The 21833-nt window shown below is 40.9% G+C and overlaps 1 protein-coding gene across 1 annotated transcript in view; it reads left to right on the forward strand.

Moving 5' to 3' along the window:
* The window catches only part of ptcd3 (pentatricopeptide repeat domain 3), a 59553-nt gene that overhangs the window by 7060 nt on the left and 30660 nt on the right, over window positions 1–21833 (forward strand). Inside the window, exons 4-13 of the mRNA XM_072576289.1 lie at window positions 2121–2166; window positions 2252–2320; window positions 5211–5315; window positions 6027–6150; window positions 7386–7498; window positions 8564–8643; window positions 11244–11331; window positions 11413–11473; window positions 18380–18462; window positions 20336–20480. Coding sequence (XP_072432390.1) covers window positions 2121–2166; window positions 2252–2320; window positions 5211–5315; window positions 6027–6150; window positions 7386–7498; window positions 8564–8643; window positions 11244–11331; window positions 11413–11473; window positions 18380–18462; window positions 20336–20480 — 914 coding nt within the window. The remainder of the gene's footprint in view (window positions 1–2120; window positions 2167–2251; window positions 2321–5210; window positions 5316–6026; window positions 6151–7385; window positions 7499–8563; window positions 8644–11243; window positions 11332–11412; window positions 11474–18379; window positions 18463–20335; window positions 20481–21833) is intronic.

The raw sequence follows: 21833 nt of genomic DNA on the forward strand, positions 1-21833 counted from the left end.
TACAGAACATGGAAGAATATTCTGATGAATTAAGTGTCTGAGAACCTGCCAGGTTTGCTGGGATGGCGAAAATTAATTATGGAGCACATTCCCTTGGATTTTCTCACAAATATGATGCACTGTTCAACAGACCTTTTTTTTATCAGACGGATTTGTCTGCTATCTTAATGAGGTGTTCATTTAACCAGGATGGTTAGGTTTCCTGAGCCCTGGAAGGGGGACTCCTGAGTGAATATATATATATGTGTGTGTGTGTGTGTATATATACACACACACAATGCTCCCGTTTGTTTTTTTTTGTTTGGGAGCTTTGCGCCGAGCATTGTTATTCTGTGTTTTGTTTTCCTTTCAGTCATTTATTTATTAGTGTCATTTTGTTTTATAGGGTAGGTTAGTAGTTAGTAGACAGTAATTGTATTGTAATTTGTTTTTTTATTAAACTTGTGTTCTTGTAACTTTATGTTATTGTAAAGTTTAAAAACTAGGTTTTTTTTGCTAATAAGTATATTAACAAAAAAAAATTACACTGGATACGATGTGTACTTATCTTCTTTATCAGTCTCCCATATGAAAGCTTGTCAAAGGCTTTACTGAAGTCCATATAAACTACATCAACTATATTGCACTCCTCTATACACTTGTCCACCACCTCAAAACTATCAAATTTTCTTCCTGACAAAAACCCTGACCTTCCTGACAAAACCATGTTGATTATCCCTGCTGATGAGACCTTACCCCTCCGCGTGAAGATTAATACTCTCCTTCAGAATTTCTCCTTCGGTTTGTTGCCACTGATCATCATTAACCTCCCCAGGATACCGATGGTGTAGGATTCATCAATGGTAATGTGTTGAATGCTATGTATTTGGCTTGGCAACTTGCTAAGGAACCCTCAAGGCATTTAAGAACTGTCCAGATGAACGTTAGAACGCCATAGCATTCAAGGCTACAGGATTAGCATTGGAAAATGGGATTAGAACAGTTGGGTGTTTGACTGGTGCATACACTGAAGGGCATCTTTCTGTGCTGAGAATCTCTAACTTCCTAGATTCAAATTCTAGGATAAGGTACAAGTGATTCACTGATAGTTCACAGGTTGATTTGGTAAACAAGAATTTTAAGAATGTTTGTTTATATTCCAATAATTATTTGAGCCTTGTTGCAGTGTTTCAAAGTAGTTGCTTCACAAACTACTTTCCGATACAACCCTATCTTTATACTTGAAAATCAACATGACTTCAAATGCCACTGAAACAGTAAATAATCAAGAGACTCTAGTTTATGCTAATCAGGATGAAGTAGCAGGGCACAATAGAAACATGGGTTGAATATTCAGCTTTATTGTTCCACTTTACATGAAAATAACACAACAATGAGAGTCCTGTAGGTGTGTACTGTACCTTTTGAGAGAGGAAGATAGCAAGGAATGACTGAAAGCACAGTGTGCTGAACAATTTAAAATTTGTAACACTTGGTTACAATAAATAGCTGGAGTTGCGCTGCCATGAAACAAATTCAAATTCAGCCAATCAGTTTAAATTATGCCCCAGATAATAAAATTCAATGAAATTTGAATTTGATGACATCAAACCAATGAAATGAGCCAATGTTTAGGGATATAAAACAGGATGTTTTGAACAGTTAGGGGAAGAACTGCCAAGAAAGCCAACAAGTATTGAGTGCTAGCCGACTAGCTCTCAGAAAGGTACTTGTGAAGCAGAATACTGAAGAAAAGACAACAGAGGAAAATGCAAAGAAGATTTGGCAGCTGGCTGGTTTTGAAATTTGAAATTTTTTTTGTAAATCTTAATCGGGATTTTTATCAGACCAATATTGTAGAGATGGAAGTTAAAAATAGGTTTAGGAGAAAGGAGTTGTAAATAGTTGTCGAATGTTTTCTTTTGGACTTTAAGTAAAAATGAACAATTTTATTCTTTAAAATAGTGACCTCTGGGATGGTCCTTTGCCTTTTGAAATTTAGCAGATTATGACACGAGGGGAGCTTCTCTGTGTGTCAGGTTTAAGTTAGCAGAGGGGTTTACCCTATGTAGTAATGCTCCCGAAACATTGAATAAGCCCATATTCTGTAAGTGTAGTTAATATTTCTCTTTATTTTCTAGGGACAAGTTAGCAGTCCTTCAAACTCTTGCTGCAACAGTGAACAGAGTGAGTAATTTTCATGAATCTGCAGAAAGCAACTTTATTCTACATTAGTTACAGATGCTGAATGTGTCTTGACTTTGTTTTACAGGACCACACAGCTGCGCATTATAGGTTCCAAGATGACCCATACCTCATACCCAGGACATCACCTGAGTTTGTGTGTACTCCTTCATTTTATATTGCATTTGCTGGTTTATTAAGAATAAGCTGCTGTCAAGGGATCCAATAATCTAAGCTGGTTAGAACTGTGAATTGCATAAGAGGGAGTGGTAGTCACCTACAAGGTGACCATCTTGTTATTTTGGATTATCGATCCTTGTTGTGGTTCTTTTCGCCGAGCTGGGAATTTGTGTTGCCGACATTTCGTCCCCTGTCTAGGTGACATTCTCAGTGCTTGAGAGCCTCCTGTGAAGCGCTTCTGTGATGTTTCCTCCGGCATTTATAGTGGTTTGTATCTGCTGCTTACGGTTGTCAGTTCCAGCTGTCCGCTGCAGTGGCCGGTATATTGGATCCAGGTCGATGTGCTTATTGATTGAATCTGTGGATGAGTGCCATGCCTCTAGGAATTCCCTGGCTGTTCTCTTTTTGGCTTGTCCTATATTAGTAGTGTTGTCCCAGTCGAACTCATGTTGCTTGTCATCTGAGTGTGTGGTTACTAAGGATAGCTGGTCGTGTCGTTTCGTGGCTAGTTGGTGTTCATGGATGCGGATCGTTAGCTGTCTTCCTGTTTGTCCTATGCAGTGTTTTGTGCAGTCCTTGGTTTTGCTCATGCTGGGTATCAGGTCCTTCGTTCTGGTGAGTTGTTGTCTGAGAGTGGCTGTTGGTTTGTGTGTTGTTATGAGTCCTAGTGGTCGCAATAGTCTGGCTGTCAGTTCAGAAATGTTTTTGATGTATGGTAGTGTAGCTAGTCCTTTGGGTTGTGGCATGTCCTCATTCCGTTGTCTTTCCCTTGGGCATCTGTTGATGAACAGGTATCCGTTTTTGGCGAATACGTTGTAGAGGTGTTCTTCTTCCTCTTTTTGCAGTTCTGGTGTACTGCAGTGTGTTGTGGCCCTTTTGATCCTTGTTCCAAGGTTCTGTGACTGACTGATTTCTTTCTTTGCCCGTTGTTACAATTTCACAATATATATTCATTTATATTTTCATTGCCATTTCAGCAAAATGAGCATTATTGTTGAGAAAGGTAAATGAGAAAGTGAGCAAAGAAGGTCAATAAGAATTATATGAAATAAAGGAAGGGTGCTTGTTCAGGAAGCCGAAAGAGAACTCTCTTATAATTTTCACCTTGTGGTTTTTGAAAATGTGATGTTGCCATCTCATTACCTCTACAAGCAGTGAGTCACCTCAACCTGTTTTATGTTTGGTTTTTTTGAAAGAAGTAGTGTCTGTGACTGCTCTCTGCAAGAGCATCTCGACCAATCCCATTGCTCTGCCTTAGTTCCTCATAGTCCAAATCGTTTCTACTTGTTTTCATATCTTGAACAAATTTAGCTACAATACACTCGGTCTCTTCATCCAATGGTGGCAGACTTTCATCTCGAGACAAATTTTACCCTATGGTGATCAGTGTTGTTGACCATTACCTGAAATGACTCAGGAATCCTGCTGTGAGATGATGGACTGTGCCATTTTTAGTAAAGTGGAAGACAGTAGCCTGAGAAGGTGCATGATTCACAGCTCTATTTCCACTGGGCCCTTTTCTTGCCTTTCCATGTTTGTTCATGTTTTCAGGTCCCTTTCTAGCTGAGAGCCAGGGTGTAAGCACTTGCTCATGCATCTGCACGCTGCAAGTCCTTGGGCCGTGATGGATTCGGTTATCATGCTGCCTCACAGTGCCAGAGACCCAGGTTCAATTCCCTCCTCAGGCAACTGTCTGTGTGGAGTTTGTACATTCTCCCTGTGTCTGCGTTGGTTTCCTCCGGGTGCTCCGGTTTCCTCCCGCAGTCCAAAAATGTGCAGGTTAGCTGCATTGGCCATGTTAAATTGCCCATAATGTTAGGTGAAGGGGTAAATGTAAGGGAATGGGTCTGGTGGGTTGCTGTTCGGTGGGTTGGTGTGGACTTGTTGGGCCGAAGGGCCTGTTTCCACACTGTAAATAATCTAGTCTAATCATGAGGGGGAATCAGTTGAGAACTGGCCAATGGAGTGCTGATATAGTAACACAGAAAGACTTCAATATTTGGCTCTTTTTTTTTCAACACTAGCTGACTCGCAGTGTAGGATGAAAATATAGTACACAGCAGCAGAAAAGATGTCAACTCTCAGTTGGATAGGAGACACAGCACATCAACCTGTTCATGCAGGCATTAATGTTGACTAAGTACTGATCTTGGGGTGCCTCACTAGTTGGTTTGCCAACCTGAAAATAGCCCGTTGACTCAATTCTTTGACATCTGTTAGTCCTGCTACCCATACTAGTATATAATCCCAACTCCATCAGCTCTTGTGGTTTATCCTTTTACATGGCACCTTACCGAATGCTGGTGAGATTTTTGGAAACGAGATTCAAGGATGCAAGTGAAATATGTTGAAATATTAGCTCAACCTCGGGTTTTCACTCAGTCCCAGTGCACTTTCAAGTTTTGGTGATGGGTCTTTTAAGTGCTTTAGACAATGATTTTGATCATTACTTTTTCCGTGCTAAGATATGGGGTGGAAATAGAATGATTGTTTCTCCCTTGTGGGAGAGTCTAGGACTAGAGAGTATAATCTCAGTAAGGGGTTGCCCATCTAAGACAGATGAGAATTTTTTTCTGGGTGTAGTGAATCTGTGCGGAGAGCTATTGAGATTTGGCCAATTTGTACATTCATGGCTGAGATGCAAATTTTTAATCAGTCAGGAAATCAAGGGATATAGGGAAAGGGCAGTGAAACGGAGTTAAGGATTATCAGATCATTCATAATCCCATTGAGTGGTGGAGCAGACTCTAGGCTGAATAACTTAAAATTTGCTTCTAAGTCTTGCTAATCTTAAAGCTGTCTTTGGAGTGATCTGACCGAGTTGTATAACTCAATATAAATCTGAATATCATTTCCTTCTCTTGTAGCGTCTCTACTCACTGTCACAGGAATCGGGATGTAATGCTGCAAAGTATATTGTTAACACCTATCCCCACCTTTTCCAGAAGGACATTGCTGAACCTTCTATACCAGTAAGTTTACCTTTTTTTTGTAAAAACTATCATAGCCTAAAGTATTAAAAGAAAAGGATGGCAGATTCCCAGAATTACTGAAAAGTGTTTAGTTAACAATGGCTGCACTCTTGTTATTAGGCTAGCTTTTCATTCCAGATTTTAATTGACTTTCAATTTAACCACCTGCTATGGTGGGATTTGAACTTGTGTCTCCAGAACATTAGCCTGTGGATTACTAGTCCAGTGGCATTACCACTACATCACTGCCTTTTAAACTGTCCTCACTGTAACCAGTTTTAAATACTATACAACATCTGATTCCTGACTTGAATTTCACAAGCTGGAATCTATCTGCTCTCAGTTTGTTGGCCAGTTTTATTACGCCGTCCTTTCTCTGCCCAGCTTTCCTGCCCTCTAAAGGATGGTGAATCATGCTAGGCTGCTGTTCCATGGGGAGGAGAATCCATCTCCTCTTTCACTTGTGCCCATTCAACATGCAAGTTAGTAGCAGAACCTTCAGTAAGTTTGACCTTGCTTTGGCAGTATACTTTTCTAAACTCTTGCTTCTCTTTCCAAAATCTGTATTTTTCTGCTAGCCTTTTTTCCATCACTTATTCTCTCACTGGTTCACTGTTGCATCAGCCTTCCAGGCCAATCTTGGGATGTTAAAGGTCGGTAGAAGTGCAAGTTGTGAGTCAAAGTAAGTTAATAAAATGTTACCTTTTATAGTGTTTAATGCCAGAGCAATTGGAGCCTCTAATAAATGAAGTGAGCGTAGCTGCCCTCCAAGAACGGATTCAGCTCAGGAAAGTGAGAGCTTCTGTGGATCTGTATGATCAGCTTGTGCAAGCAGGTAATCTTTGATTTCCAACAAATGTAACCTGTTACCAAGTGCATAATAAATTATGAATATGCTTTCCCTGTACTTAAAGGGAAAAGGTATTCTTGATTACTTGAATGCAATAATTTTTTTTTTCCTCCCTGGAATTTGGTCATTCCTAATTATTCCAATGTTGAACTGAATGAATCTGGACCATGAAACAAATGACCCTTCCACTTCTCTAGCGGTGGGAAGTCTAGTCACTGTGTATTGTACTTTTAATATACTGAAAATATTTTTTTCCTTCTGCATGAAGGAACAGAAACTACATTCAACTACATTGAATACATTTCACATCATAAGGTTTTCTGTCTCCTTTTGTTCTTTTCCCTGTTGAATGTTATGTTATGACGTTGATACTTTTCACCTTTAGTCACAAAATGGTGTTATGAAGTTAGAATAGAAGAATAAAATAGAATCCCTACTGTGTGGAAACAGACCCTTCAGCCCAACAAATCCACACCTACCCTCCAAAGAGTAACTCAGCCACCCCCATTTTCCCCCTATTCTATATTTACCCCTGCTTAATGCACCTAACCTACACATACCTGAACAGAATCGGCAATTTAGCACAGCCAGTTCACCTAACCTGCATATCTTTCGGATTGTGGGAAGAAGCCGGAGCACCTGGAGGAAACACATGCAGACACTGGGAGAATGTGCAAACTCCTCACAGATAGTTAACCGAGGCCAGAATTGAACCTAGATTCCTGTCACTGTGATCGTGCTAATCATCGTGTAATTTTAATTGAGGCTTTTATTGGATTGGTATATTCTTATAGAGTTAGAGGTGGATAACAGACCTCTGAACAGAAAGGAGGCTTAGAGTTGTAAATAGTTGGTATTTAATGTTCACTTTTAGAGTTAAAGAATAAATTGATATTTTTCTTTAAATAGTAGAATTTGGGGAGTTCGGTCACTCGCACTTTAACATATAACGAGGCAAGGTGAGCTTTTCTGTGTGTTTGGTTCACTTAGCAGAAAGGCTCCCTGCCATGTTGCAACAATAGCAAAATATCCTACTGAACCGCAAGACAATTCACCAAGTAGAAAGTTGAACTTTACATGTTGAATCTGTGCAGTCTGGTTGAGGCCTGTCTTTATGCTACCAGCCTCTCTCTTGCTGGGCAACGTTCCCAAAGTAAATCTTTTGAAGATTTGGAACAGTCAGAAGTCACAGAGGTTAGTGTTTTGTTTTGTCATTACAGGAACTCCTGTATCTGTTGAAGTCACCAATAGCTTGCTAAATCTGCTATGTTTTTATGGAGATAAAGAGCCACCAAGAGAGGATCGACTTGAGACGAAAGAAACTGAAGATAAGGTACAAACGAAGCCACATCATAACAGTGAATGCATGTACACAAGAAAGAAAAACCAGCACGGTTCATTTTAGCAAAACTGCTCACCATTATTGCATAGTAACAATGAGCTGTCTAGGCCCTTGTCTTTAGAGACTCCTTTTATATAATATTTCTAAAAGTGATATATTTGACCAAGCCATTGCTCATTTGTTGTATTGTCCCTTCTTTAGCCTCCGCAGCAATTCATTTAGTTGATTATGATTGTGTGAAATATGTCAAAGTTTTGTTATGTTCATTATCATTAGTGCTTTTTTAAAAACTGCTTTCAACATCTCTAATTTACAGTGCTTCAAAAAGGGAGCTCAGTACCACCTTCACAAGGACAGCTAGGGACAGGCAATAAATGCTGGCCAGCCAGTGACACTCAGAGATGAATAAATGCAAAACAAAACTTATTGTCACCTTAAGACGATAAGATATGAAGTATTCCTGATGCATATGCTGCTCACCTTAAAAGCTGGCAAAGGTAGCTTTTTGTCTTTGTATTGTGAATGATCTAGGATCCCTAGAATGTGGAAGCAGATAATTTGACCATCAAGTCTACATTGACTCTCTGAAGAACATCCCACCCAGACCTGCCTCCTACCCTATTCCTATAATGCTGCATTTCTCATGGTTAATCCACTTAGCCTGGATACTATCGGCAATTTAGCCTAGCCAATCCACTAACCTGCATACCTTTGGGCTGTAGGAGAAAATGGAACCAACTGGAGGAAACACAGACATGAGAAGAATATGCAAACTCCATACAGTCAGTCAAAGGTGGAATTGAACCTGGGTTTCTGATGCTGTGAGACAGCAATGTTAACTCTGTGCTGCCTAAATATCATTTAATGTTAATGCTCAGTTTTTTTAACTTAAAAAAAGTGAAATACAAGTTCGACATTAGCTGAAGACATGCAGTACAATTTAAATTCCTCCATTTGGAACGTGATAACTATTTGAAAGGGGTTCTACTTTTAAAAGTGTATCTGTTCTTCGCCTCGCCATCTCTTGTTCTAATTCTCCTGGATATCCATTTTTAGGGTGAGGTGACTGGACCCTCGCAGAAAATGCGGAGGGGTCGTCCATGCAGAGTTTCAGATTTGCTGAGCATCACTTGGAGGTAAAGAGGTGGTACTTTTGTCTTTCTTTGCTTCCCCTTTCATGTAATTTGGGCTTCACTAGTTAGAATTTTGTTCCTTTCTCAATTGCCCTAAAACTGAAAAGGCCATTTTAGACTGTAGACAAGCGTCATCTATTTTATGTGGGTCAGATGTAGGCCAGACCAGGTGAGGATGGTAGATTTCCAACCCTAAAGTGCACTTGTGAACCATATTTTTTTTTAAGAAGCAATATTAAGTTTCATAGTCACCATTACTGAGATACAATTTGAACCTGTGCCCACTAAACATTCACCAGGTCCTCTGGATTGCTAGTCCACTGACATAATTACTATGTTACCATCTTCCTTTGTGAGGCTTTCCATTTGAAGTATTAAGCGTTCTGTCATTAGTCAAGTTTTATTTTGGTTTCCCATCAATCAGTAAGATTGTTGCAAGACCTGTCTTCACAGCTGTTCAACTTTTTGCTTTCCACTTTTAGCAACCTCTTTTAGTGGCAAAGCTATAGCTGTCTTAGCCAGCAGTGTCTAGTACAAGAGCAAACGATTAACAGCTGGTGCCAGTGACTTGATTGGTAAAGGTGCAGAGGTTAGCTTCCCGAGCCAAGTTTAAGATCTCAGCCTGGATTGAATTATCTGAAATGAAAAGAAATGCTCAGAGTACTTGGCTGATGTGTGTTCTCCTCTTGATGGCAAAGATAAAATGTGAAGTTTTTGCCAAAATTTTATGAAATATTTTTTGTTTGTTTCCTTTTGAGTGCTTTATCTTTTCATTTGTTTTTGCATTTTTTGACGAATATCATATAGTAGACGCAAGTGGGTTGAGGTGTGGGGAGAGAGGAAGGACAGGGGTTGTGTGAGCATAATTTTTATTCGTCTATTAAGGTGTCCAAATGTACCAAGTGGTCACTAATGACTGGCCCACTATAATCTGAGTTCCAACGTGAATGTTAAAAGCAATGGAGAAATGTGAAGACCAAGATATGGTTTTTTGTATGTAAAAAGTTGTAGACTACAAACCAGGGACTGAGATTGTGTTAGCTGGACCTCGCTTGGTCCAGGCGGATTTATTTCCCCCAAAGGTCGTGTTAAATCGATTCATTTTTGGTTTCTGTTTTAAAAACCTGTTACTCGTTGATTTAATATCTACGCTTTCCAAGGTCACTTGGATAGGGTCCTGGAAGACAGTTGGAGCAATATCTTAGAGCAGTGGGCAATATCTTACTGCAGTGAGCAGTAGCATCTCATCAATCCCTTAGTCAAAACCTATTGCATCCCTAACTTTCATCAATTATGATAAAACCTTCAATGTGAACTGTTTCTTTCTCTACACAGTTACTGCCAGGCCTGCAGAGAATTTTCATTTTCCTTTTTTATTTTGGGTTTCCAGCATCCCCAGCTTCTGTTTTGTGATGCACTGTTTCATCCTTCATTTTATCGTGCATATTAACAAATTACAGGTGTTAGCCTTGATTTTACACTCAACAGCAAAGGAAAGATTCTTATCATTCCCCTTGTTTGCAAACATCCACAGAAGTTTTGCAGGCTGGTTGGGGTGTGAGGGAAGGGCTTTGCCCCTCTATTGACCTGTCAATTGTGTCCATCTTTGTTCACACCTAACTGCTTCACCCTCCCCACTGACCTATCATAATTACCTCCCCCACCTGCATCTACCTTCCCACCCCATTCATCTCTCATCACCCGCCCCCCCCCACATCCTGATGAGGGGCTTTTGCCCGAAACGATGACTCCTCATATGCTGCCTGACCTGCTGTGCTTTTCCAACGCCACCCTTTTTTTAACACTGACTCTCCAGCATCTGCAGTCCTCACTTTCTGGATTAGTGGTGCTAGAAGAGCCCAGCAGTTCAGGCAGAAATTACCTCGTCCTCACTTTCTCCCAAATATCTATCTTGTTACCTATCTATGTGGTGCTCCCTACAGGGGATCCACACTGTCACATCTGAAACAGGGAGGCTGTTCCACCAATCAGGCTGGAGTACCTTCATTTGAGACTGAGGATAAACTGGAAACGTGAATTACTTTGCTTTCTTGCGCAGAAAGTGAAATGACATTGAGAATTGTAAAGAAGAGAAATAAGATAATTTGGAATAATTACACAAACAGTTTTATGAAAAGTCTTCAGTGTTCTTTCAAAATGCAAGTCGGTGTTTGTTTTTAGAACCAGTGAGTTGTTTGTTTGTTAATATTTATGACACCAGCTGGAAACTTCACCCTAACTCCTCAACGTAACACTACTATATTTTCCAGTCAGTTTTGTATTGAAATAGTTGAGTAATTACCCAAGGTCTCATCCTTGATTTTTTTTTCAGTACTGAGCTATTAGCAAGAGCTGCAACAGCACCCTGTGGAGATGCAAGGAATAAATTACTGTGTGTTAAGTGCATGTATAGTGCCAGCAGTATTATAGCTGAGAGTCTCATTAATGCAATACAATCAAGGCCTTTACCTCTGATTATAACAATGTTCATAATAAATATTTGTGCAGTTTTGCTGCTTGTCCAGTCATTGCATTTAAAATTCCACAAAGTGTACATGTTCAGAAAATGCACTAACTGAACCTTTGTCTCCACTTCCATTCAGGGAGAACAATAATGCAGAGAGGATATTCAACCTGATGCCTGAACGAAACAAACATTCTTTCTGTACAATGATTCGAGGAATGATTAAGGTATTACTGGTGATCAACATGTTCACTTCCATGTCGTCCATCTGGTTTGAGCTATTGTTAACATCTGCTTTGTTTGTTTAGCATGGCGCTTGTGCGAAGGCAATGAACTTGTACACAGACTTGTTGAACAATCGAATGACAGGTATGAGCTGAAAAATTGCTTTTGCTGATTGTCGTACCCCCTAAATTTTGAATGTATTGCAGTGTGGTCTTATTCACAGAGGTGTGAGTAGGCAGAATACTGTTAAATTGCATGGAAAATTATGGGAAAAGTTAAAGCAGGAAGGATTCAGTAGAAATTATTGAAGTTTCCACAACAAGTAACGGGACAGAATATGGAAAGGCTCAGACACAGCAGACAACTCCTGAGGAGGAGGACAGTTGAAGTAAGGCTTAAGTATGTTAGATTTCAATGCACACCGTAAACAAAACAAGGTTAAGTGAGCTTGTAGCACACCCTGGAATTAAAGGGCATTATATTGTGGATATCACAGATGTGGCTGCAACAGGATAAGGGCTCAGGGCTAAATATCCAAGAGTGTACATCTCATTGAAAGTCAGGCAGATGGGACACGGTTGCCTTGTTAGTAAAATGATACTAAATGGATAGCGAGAAGCGATAAAGTGGGAAATCATAATGGGTGGAGTTGAGCCATAAAAGGGAAAAGATCCTGCTGGAAGTTATGTATCGATGTCCTACCGGTAGTCAGGATATGGGGCAGAAAATAGGAGATGGAAAAGCATGTAAGAAAGGCACTATTACAGTAATCATGAGGGACTTCATCATGGTTGGTAATAGATCCCAAGAAAAGGAATTTGTGGAATGTCTGGGCTTTCTGTTTTGGAGGATCTTGTAGTAAGTCTGGATTTAGTCATGTGTATTGAAGCAGACTTGATTGAGGAGCTTAAGGTGAAGGTACCCCTAGCAGGCAGTGACCATAATATGGTTGAATTCACCATGTAGTGAGAGGAAAAAGCTTGAGTCAGATGTGCCAGTATTAAAATTGAGTAAAAGTAACTACAAAGACATGAGAGAGGAGCTGGTCAGAGCTGATTGGAAGGGAAACAATGAAACAGCAATGGCAGAAATTTCTGGGATTATTTTAGGAGGCAAACAGAAATTCATCCCAAGGAAGAAGAAACATACTAACGGGAAAGCGAAGCATTGGTAGTGATCGTTCAGAGAACACTAGAATTAAGGAGGGTCCCAGAGAATTGGGAAATGGCTAATGTAACACCCTTGATTAAGAAAGGAGAGAGGCAGAAGACAGGACACCATAGACTGTTTAGGAGAATGTGAGGAGTGCAGGTGCGAGAGAGTCAGAGTCAAAGAGGGTGGCACTGGAAAAGCACAGCAGGTCAGGCAGTGTCCCGAGTTGAGTCGACTCGACTCTCCTTCTTGGATGCTGCCTGACCTCCTGTGCTTTTTCAGCGCCACCCTTTTCGACATAGGCTGGTTAGCATGACCTCATTTGTTGGTAAGATTTTAGAGCCCATTATTGAGAAAGAGACTCAAGATTACTTGAAAGTATGTGGTAAATTAGGACTGAGGTAACACAGCTGAGTCAAGGGAATGCCATGTCTGATAAATCTGTTCAAATTATAGAGTCATGGAGCAAAAAATAAGCCCTTCAGTTCAACCAGTCCATGCTGACCTTTAATGCCAAACTAAATTAGTCCCACCTGCCTGCATTTGACCCATACCTTTTTTTGAGGTCATGACCAAGTTAGACAAAGGAGAGTCAGTGGATACGATCTATTTGGATTTCGGAAGCTCTTTGACGAGGTACAGCATAGGACTCCGCTAATAAGGGTAGCATGGTGGCACAGCATTATTGCTGCTGCCTCACAGCGCTAAGGTCCCAGGTTCAATTCCAGCCGAGGGCAACTGTGTGGAGTTTGCACATTCTCCGCATGGGTTTCCCCAGTTTCCTCCCGCAGTCCAAAGATATGCAGGTCAGATGAATTGGCCATGTTAAATTGCCCATAGTGTTAGGTACCTTAGTCAGAGGGAAATGGTATGGGTCGGTTACTCTTTGGAGGGTTGGTGCGGACTGGTTGGGCCGAAGAACCTGTTTCCACACTGTAGGTAATCTAATCTAATCTGATCTATATATGTCAGGAGTACCATGCTGTCATAGGTAGAGAATTGGCTGACAGGCAGAAAACAGAGTGGAGGTAAAGGGGTCTTTTTCAGGATTGCAGCTAATGACTTGGAGTTCTGCAGGTATCAGTGTTAGAACCACAACTTGTCACATTATACATTTAATGATCTGGTTGTAAATGATGCAAAGATAATGGAGGGACAGGTAGTGTTGAGGAAGCAGAAGGACTTGGACTGGTTAGGTGTGGGTAAAGAAGTGATAGATGGAATATAATGGGCAAATCTGTGAGGTCATGCACTTTGCTAGGAAGAATAGAGGTGTGGACTATTTCTGAAATCTGAAGCACAAAGGGACTTGAGAATCCTGGTTCATGACTCGTAGCAGCGTGGTGGCACTGTGGTTAGTACTGCCTCACAGCAGCAGGGACTCAGTTCAATTCCAGCCTTCGGCCACTGTCTGAGTGGAGTTTACACGTTCTCCTCGTGTCTGCATGGGTTTTTCTTGGGTGCTCCCGTTGTTTACCACAGTCCAAAGATGTTCAGGTTAGGTGGATTTACCATGCTAAATTACCCTATAGTGACCAGAAAGGTGTAGGCAAAGTAGATTAGCCATAGTAAATGCAGAGCCATAGGGATAGGATGGGTCGGAATAGGATTGGGCTAGAATACAAGAGCAGAGATGTACTACTGAGGCTGTATTTAAAAAAACCTTGTTGGGAATATGGTAAGAGGTTTTGGACTCCATACCTAAGGAAGGAAATGCTGTCATTGGAGGGCGTCCAGAGAAGGTTTAGAAGAAATGGTCCCAGCGAAGCAGACTTTGTCAACTGAGGAGCAGTTGAGGACATTGTCTCAAAAGATCTGTCCTTGATGGAGTTTAGAGGATGAGGAGATCTCACTGAAGCTTACAGAATATTGGGAGGCCTGAATAGAGTGGATGTGGAGAAGATCTCTCCACCATAGGAGGGACTAGGGCCTGAGGAGACAATGTCAGAGGGTTTGGGATGATCCTTTAGTACTGAGATGAAGAAGAATTTGTTTACAAGGCTTAATTTCAGGTGGAAACCAACTTCCCACCTTCTGCGGCAAACGGTGATTGAGCATACTTAAGACAGGTAGATTGGGAAGAGGATCAACTGTTAGGGAGAAGCAGGAGAATGGGGTTGAGAAATGCGATCAAGCGGTGGAGCAGACTCTGTAGGCCAAATAGTCTAATTCTGCTCCTATATCTGTGGTCTTAACGCTCTGTAATCATTCACTGTTATAAAACTGGGCATGTAACTTTGCTGTGCTTCCTCATGTTAGCTGGGACTTGAAGCAAACTTTGAGTAATTATTTAAAATCCTGCTTCGTTGACTTAACATTGCTATAATATAGAAATGTTGAAAATAATAGAACAAATGTCTGCTTTTATTTAACGTAGAATAGCTTGGGAGGCTGCATTCATTAAAACTGTTTGATTTCTGATATGTGTCCCATGGTAAAATAAGTTAGGAGTGAGTAATAATGAAAAGAAGTTGCGACTTGAGAATGATATATTTCTTTGAATGCTGTTGAAATGAAGTTTAATTTTCATGACCTTTTGCTACACCTCAGGCTGTCCCCTCTGCTCCACTGCCACTTTTTATCCTTTAAAATCCTTATTCTTCACCAGCCACTTGGTGAGGGCTGGCTGGCAGACAAGCAGACAATCCTCTGGAAACATGCACCCCTTATCCTTGATGCCGACCCTGTAACATCCAACTTAACCCCTTTTTCTTTATTTTTGAAACTTCCTCTGGCTGCTCTTCTATTTCTCCTCATGTCCTATCCAAGCACCTACTTCTCCTGCACTTGCAATTGGCATTAAAATATCGAATTTCTCCTGGTCCACATGTTAACCAATGTTATTAATGGATCGCTCTCCTTGGGTACTGTCCTAATGATTCAAATCCCACCCCATTCTCAAAATGACAACCCATAACTCCCTTAGTCCTTGCAAACTACCAACCTATTTCCAAATTCCCTGTTTAAACATGCTGTCACATCCCAAATCTTTCCTAGAACTTTGTTTGAATCCCTGTAGTAAGGTCCCTATCCTCTTTCCCATATAGAACTTCTTGCCAGAGACCCCTATTTCTTCTTGTGTGATTGACAAAGGTAAGCCACCATTTCGCAGCTTTTGACATTGTGCAGGTCAATGTATTTGTTGACCTGATCTAAGTGTTTGAATCGGTCATCCACAATCCTCTGGACTGTGTTCCAAATATTTCACAATCCTGCAGCTGCTTCACAATCCTGCAACACAATGTAGCAACTGTGTTGAGTAGGAGACTTGGAAGAGACATCTTCAAAGTCTGGATGGTCTCGAGCAAGGCTATGTGATAGCCCCATACTGTTTGCGATCAACTTAGTGTTTATTCACCCCATCAAAGGTCAGCTACCCTCTGCTGTGAGTATGAAGTGCCACCTTGCGGGTAAACTCTTTAACCTCCATTGTTTATGTCAACTCTGAACTGACCACCATAGACTTAAATGATCTACAGTTGGCAGGTACTGCAGTGTTGCTCATTCAGCAACAGGTATTTCAGCTACTCTCAATCACCCTAATTCTCTATACAAGAAACTCTGCTTGTATTGAATTTTCCAAAATTAATCTTGTATCAAGCCAGACCTGATCAGCCAAATATTCCACCACCCATGTATTGTTGAAGAAGATTCTCTAAAATTCACAGAGGAACCTCGATTATACAAAGGACACGGGAGGGGAGTACTTCGTTTAGTTAATCAAATTCTAGTAGTTGAATGCCGGATAATATAGTTTAGCCAAGCATCGGGATCTTGCAATCTTGCCAGATAATCCAATATTCGGATAATGGAATGCTGGATAATCTAGGTTCCTCTGTATTGAATACTTCCATACCTTGTCTGTCTGTTCTTTCAAAAGATCGCAATTGACATGGAGATCCAATCCGAGAACAACTGCATCAGCTCAATCTTCTACAAATATGCAGCCAGTATTTATTAACAAAAACCACCGCAGGTCAACAGAAATCCTAGTGTGTAGAGCAGTTCTCATCACCATGGTTGCGTACTGCAGTGACACCTGGATTATGTATCGGCTACACAAGCAAATTCCAGCAACATTGCTTCTGCTGTATTCTCCAGATTCCTTGGGAGTCTCTTGAAACCAGCTCACCAGATTTGAGTCACAATGCCCTAAAAATGAAGACCAGTGACAGGAAATGCAGGAAAAGAAGGCAAACCATATACTTCTGAATGCACTGTCTCATTGAATGTCCTGTCCCATGTGTTCATAGAATGTAGAACAGTACAGCACAGGAATGGGCCCTTCGACCCATGATGTTGTGCCAAACATGATGTCAAATTAAACTAATTCCTTCTGCCTTACTTTGGTCCGTACCCTTCATTTCTTGCATATTCACATGCTTACCTAAAAGTTTCCTAAACTACTCTTCTCATATCTGCCTCCATCATCACCCCTGGCAGTGTGTTCCAGACTCTTGCCACTCTGTATATTAAAAAAAAAAGTGTCCCCTACATCTCCAGGGAACTTTCTCCTCTCATTGTACATTGCATGCCCCCGACTATTACACATTTCAACTCTGGGAAAAAGATTCTGACCGTCAACCCTATCTATGCATCTCATAATCTTATAGACTTCTATCAAGTCTCCCCTGAGCCTCTGCTGCTCCAGACAAAACAATGAGTTTTTCTAGCCTCTCCACATTGCTCATACCCTCTAATCCCAAAAGCATCCTGCTAAAGCTCTTCTGCACCCTCTCCAAAGCCTCTACATCCATCCTGTAATGTGGCTGCTAGAATTTAATGCAATACTCTTAAGGGTGGCCTAACCACACTTATGCCCATAGGTTTGAGAGTTGAGAATCAATCTCTTCAGATTCATGAAGAGCCGTGTCAGATTCTTGACTGAGTAAATGTCATCCTCCAATTCACAGGCAGTCAGTGATATGGTTAATCAGTGACGTTTCCCACTGCATTCACACGGTCTTTCTCCTGGATGGGATTGGACTAGCCTGGTTCCAATCTCATTGTAGACAGGTGTATCTAATCCTAGCCTACAGTAACTTATCATCTTGCTCCCACATTGCTATCTCAGTTCCCGTGCCCATTCCCATCTCAATGCGATTCCCTGCTTAGTTCAATCCTATTTCTCATCACCATACTGCCCCTCTATAGTCTTATTGGAAAGTACATCTGTTTTCATAATTACACTGAGGGCACCCAACTCTGCCCAACCACTGACAACTTTTATCACCTCCGCTGACTCTAAAGTAGCAGGTTGTTTGCCAAATCTTTGTTGTCTTCAGCTGAATGTTGTAATGCCCATTGTCATTTTCTTGTCCTTGCAACAAACTCCATGCCTTAACCACCAAATGCATGCGCACTTAGGGTCAACCAAAACTACCTGCATCCTAAATCTCTCTCCGTTCCATCCACCCATTTCCTCTAAACTGACTGGCACGTTGAGTGCCAGTCGAAACAATTTTTAGATTCTCATTTTTGATTCTGAATCCCTTCAGAACCCCTCCCTTCCTTATTTTTAATCACTAGTCACGCAATATTCCTGACCATTTTGCTGTGCTGTGCCAGCCCCACTTCTTGAACTGCATGGTCAATTTAAGACTCTGACATTTATGGCACCATAGAGACCATTTTCTGTGTGCAATCAGCCCTTCCTATCTGTGGCACATGCCTAACGCTAGTGCCTTCGGCTGCTGGAACTGGAATCTCTGGAATTCCCTTGAAAACACTTTACCAAAGTTTTGGCCATCTGCCCTACTTACTCCTTTTGTGGTTCAGTCACAAATTTTAGCAATGCCAATGAGAGGTCCCTTGGGACATTTTATTATGTTAAAGGTACTATATCAATACAAGTATGTATGTATTTATTTATCCATTAATAAACAATCTATTTTACAGCGGATGTTCATACTTTTAATGCACTAATATCAGCAGTGCCAGAATTAAAGGAGATGTACAATGAGAAAGTGGATTTAATTGTGGTGAGTAGAAAGCTAGCCTGTTGATCTGTCTTTGGCTGGTGAATGTTATTGATGTACTGAAACTGCGGCTGATTCGGCGGTCCAAAAGCTTACAATCCTAGAGCGAGTAACTACGTGACCTGACTCTCCTAAGCCTGTCAATCAAGTTCAGTGCCATCTCTGAGAAAAGAATCCATTTGATTTACACCCTACCAACAAACATTCACCCCCTCCACCAGTCCTCTGCAGCAGCAATGTGTATCAACTACAAGGTGCATAGAAATTCACCAAGGTCCCTCCAACAGCATTTTCCAAACTCTCAACTGTCTAGAAAGGCAAGGGCAGCAGATAGATGGGAATACCACCACCTGCAAGTTCTCCTCTGAGCCACTTATAATCCTGATTTAGAAGTATATTCTCATTCCTTCAGTGTTACTGCGTCAAAATCCTCGAACTCTCTCCCTAACAGCACTGTGGATGACCCTATGCCAAATAGACTTTAGTAGTTGAAGAGGGCAGCTCACTACTGCCACTTTGTGGGTAATTGGGATGTATAATAAATGTTGGCCCAACCAGTGATGCCCACATTTCCTAAATTGAAACAAAGGAGTGTGTCTGCTTCATACCAGAGTGCCTGAAGCCCCAGTGATTCAGTTCCCAATCCCTGATGCCCCTAGAATTAAGAGGCAACCTAGGAAATAAGAGAAGCTGTTAACACCACCTAATCTCTAGCTTACAGTTTAAAGCACCATTCCCCATACCTTTTCACTCTGGTTATTTGAATAGGGAAAAATTCCCACTTGAGCACCTCAATTGGCTCTGACTTGCCAAAGTCTTTTCTCACATGACATTTCAAATTATTTTAAGTCTGTATCATTTTATTTTCGATCCTGTACAGCCACCTCAAGATTTTGAAAACTTCTATCAAATCTCCTGTTCAAGGAGCACAAACCCAATCTTCCAATCTATCCTCAAAATGACATTTCTCATCTGAGGAACGAATCTTGCAAACCATTTCTGCACTCCCTTCAGTGAGTTCAAATCACTCGTGTAGTGTGACACCCAGATTGTACCGTATGTTCTAACTGAGATCGAACACGTTTGTAAAGTACTTGCTTTTATAATCTATGCCCCATTGATAAAGCTGAGGACACTGTTTTATTAGTAGCCCTCCACTTCGTCTGCTGCCTTCTGATCTGTGCACATACACAGGTTCCTCTTCTCTTACACACCATTAAGAATTGCACTCCCTGTATGTATTGTTTCTCCATGTTCTTGCTACTAAAATGTCTCACCTCACACTTCCATGTTGAACTTGATCTGCCACCCATCTGCCTACTTCAACTTGACTGTCATTTTGGAGTTCTGCACTGTTCTCTTCATAGTTTAGTGCTTCAAAAATTTGTATTAGCTGCAAATTTGGAAATTGACCCCTGAGCCCCAAGGTCTAGATCATTAATATGCATCAGGAAACACAGGGGTACTGATTCCTGGAGAACTCCACTACACGCCTTCATTCAGGTTGAAAAATATCCATAAACCATTCCAGTACTCTGTTTCTCTGTTTCCAATCATTCAACCAATTTTGTGTCTATAGTATTTTACTTTCACTCATTTTGGGATGAAGGTGTCACAAGCAAGAACTTGTCATAAAAGCATAAGAGAGGTCTATTTGATCCGTAATAATATTCTTTGAAAGTATTATCAAAATTAATCATGCTCTCTCATTCATTTCCCACAATCTGCAATTCTTTTCTTTTCAGATGTCACTGTTGAATCTACAATCACCCTTGTTTTGCTTCTGTTACTCCTGAGAATCTTGCAAGTCCGAAGTTGTTATGACACCTGGATTCTTATTTATGTTCACTAACTTTTTCATTTCTTTTGAAATCAGGAGCTACTGAAGCAAATGGCTGAACAAAAAGTGCAGCCAAACTTGTTAACTTTTAATTCTGCATTGAAGAGTCTCCGAAAGTGTGGTTCAATCGCAAAAGGGCTTTCCATCCAAATAATTAATGAAATGAAATATCTAAATATAGGTATGACCACTTTCCTATTTTTATATTCCAGTTACTAACTGTACATCATATTTATTCATTATGCTGATGTTATTTTAATTGCCAAAAAGAAAACACAATCTTTGCTGTGTGACCAATTAGCCATAGGACCATTTCTCCACAGTGACAAGGTCACATTCTCCAACCTCACTATTTGGCTCTTTTAACAGCATCTTCCAAATCCACAACCTCTACCACCCAAAGGATAAGAGCAGCAAATGCATGGAAAAGTCATCTTCAGGCTCCTCTTCAAATCATGCACCCAACTTAGAACTATAACACTATTCCTTGACTGTTTTTGGGTCAAATTGTCTATGTACACCACATGAATGCTCCTTTCTTGAGCACAACTATAGTTAAGCAATAAATGCTGGCCTTGTCACAAATGCCCATAATGCGGATCTTAAAAATTTCAAAGATCCCAGGTCTATACCTTTATCTCAACTACCATTGCACCCCAATGCATTGCTGGGCCGCACTTCCCTGAGGCTGGAGAGAGAGAGGGAGAATCGGCTTGAACCCCAGCTTCTTCTTGCTGTTGTGGGTGTGGATGTTAACAGGGTCAGGCTGCGTTGTTACTGCTGTTTAGTTATAAGTTAACATTAAAGCTGATTTCCTGGGAAAGACTTTCTTGGGAAAAACCTCTGAAATGAAAAATGAAGTGCAGAAACTTGATCACTTCACATTTCAAGAAAGTGCACTGTAGTACGTGCAAGAGCAGAATGACGTGTGCAAAGAACTGAGCTGCATCACAAAATAAATCATTGGCTCATTTGTGAACTTCCTTTTTGGATACTAGGAGTATTTCCAGTCTCCAAGGGTGTACACTCAATTAGGGTGATCAACACGTAGGGGCAGCATGGTGGCTCAGTGGTCAGTACTGCTGCCTCTCAGCGCTAGGGACCTGGGTTCGATTCTAGCCTTGGGCAACTGTCTGTGGAGTTTGCAAATTCTCCCTGTGTCTGTGTGGGTTTCCCACAATCCAAATGGAGAGATACAACTGAGTCCTAAAGCAACACAACCGATAGACATGTTTAATTGTATTGCAGGAAAAAGAGGCATTGTGGCTTAATTCCAGCACATGCCTTGGTGAGATTTTAAATTCAGTTCAATGACCAAGTCTGGAATTGAGTGTTGCTTTCACAGCCACCATTAATGACTATCATCATTTGTCCTAAAAATACGAGTAGTTCATTCATGTCCTACTCTATTCTAAACATAACTTGAGTCTCGGCTGTCTTCTGAAATGGCCTTGTTCATGGGCAGTTGGAGGGGTAACAAATGCTGACCTCACAGTCACCACCACATCCTAATAAAAGAATAAAGGAATAAAGA

Source organism: Chiloscyllium punctatum, chromosome 1 (assembly GCF_047496795.1).
Source record: "Chiloscyllium punctatum isolate Juve2018m chromosome 1, sChiPun1.3, whole genome shotgun sequence".
NCBI classification, from domain to species: Eukaryota; Metazoa; Chordata; class Chondrichthyes; order Orectolobiformes; family Hemiscylliidae; genus Chiloscyllium; species Chiloscyllium punctatum.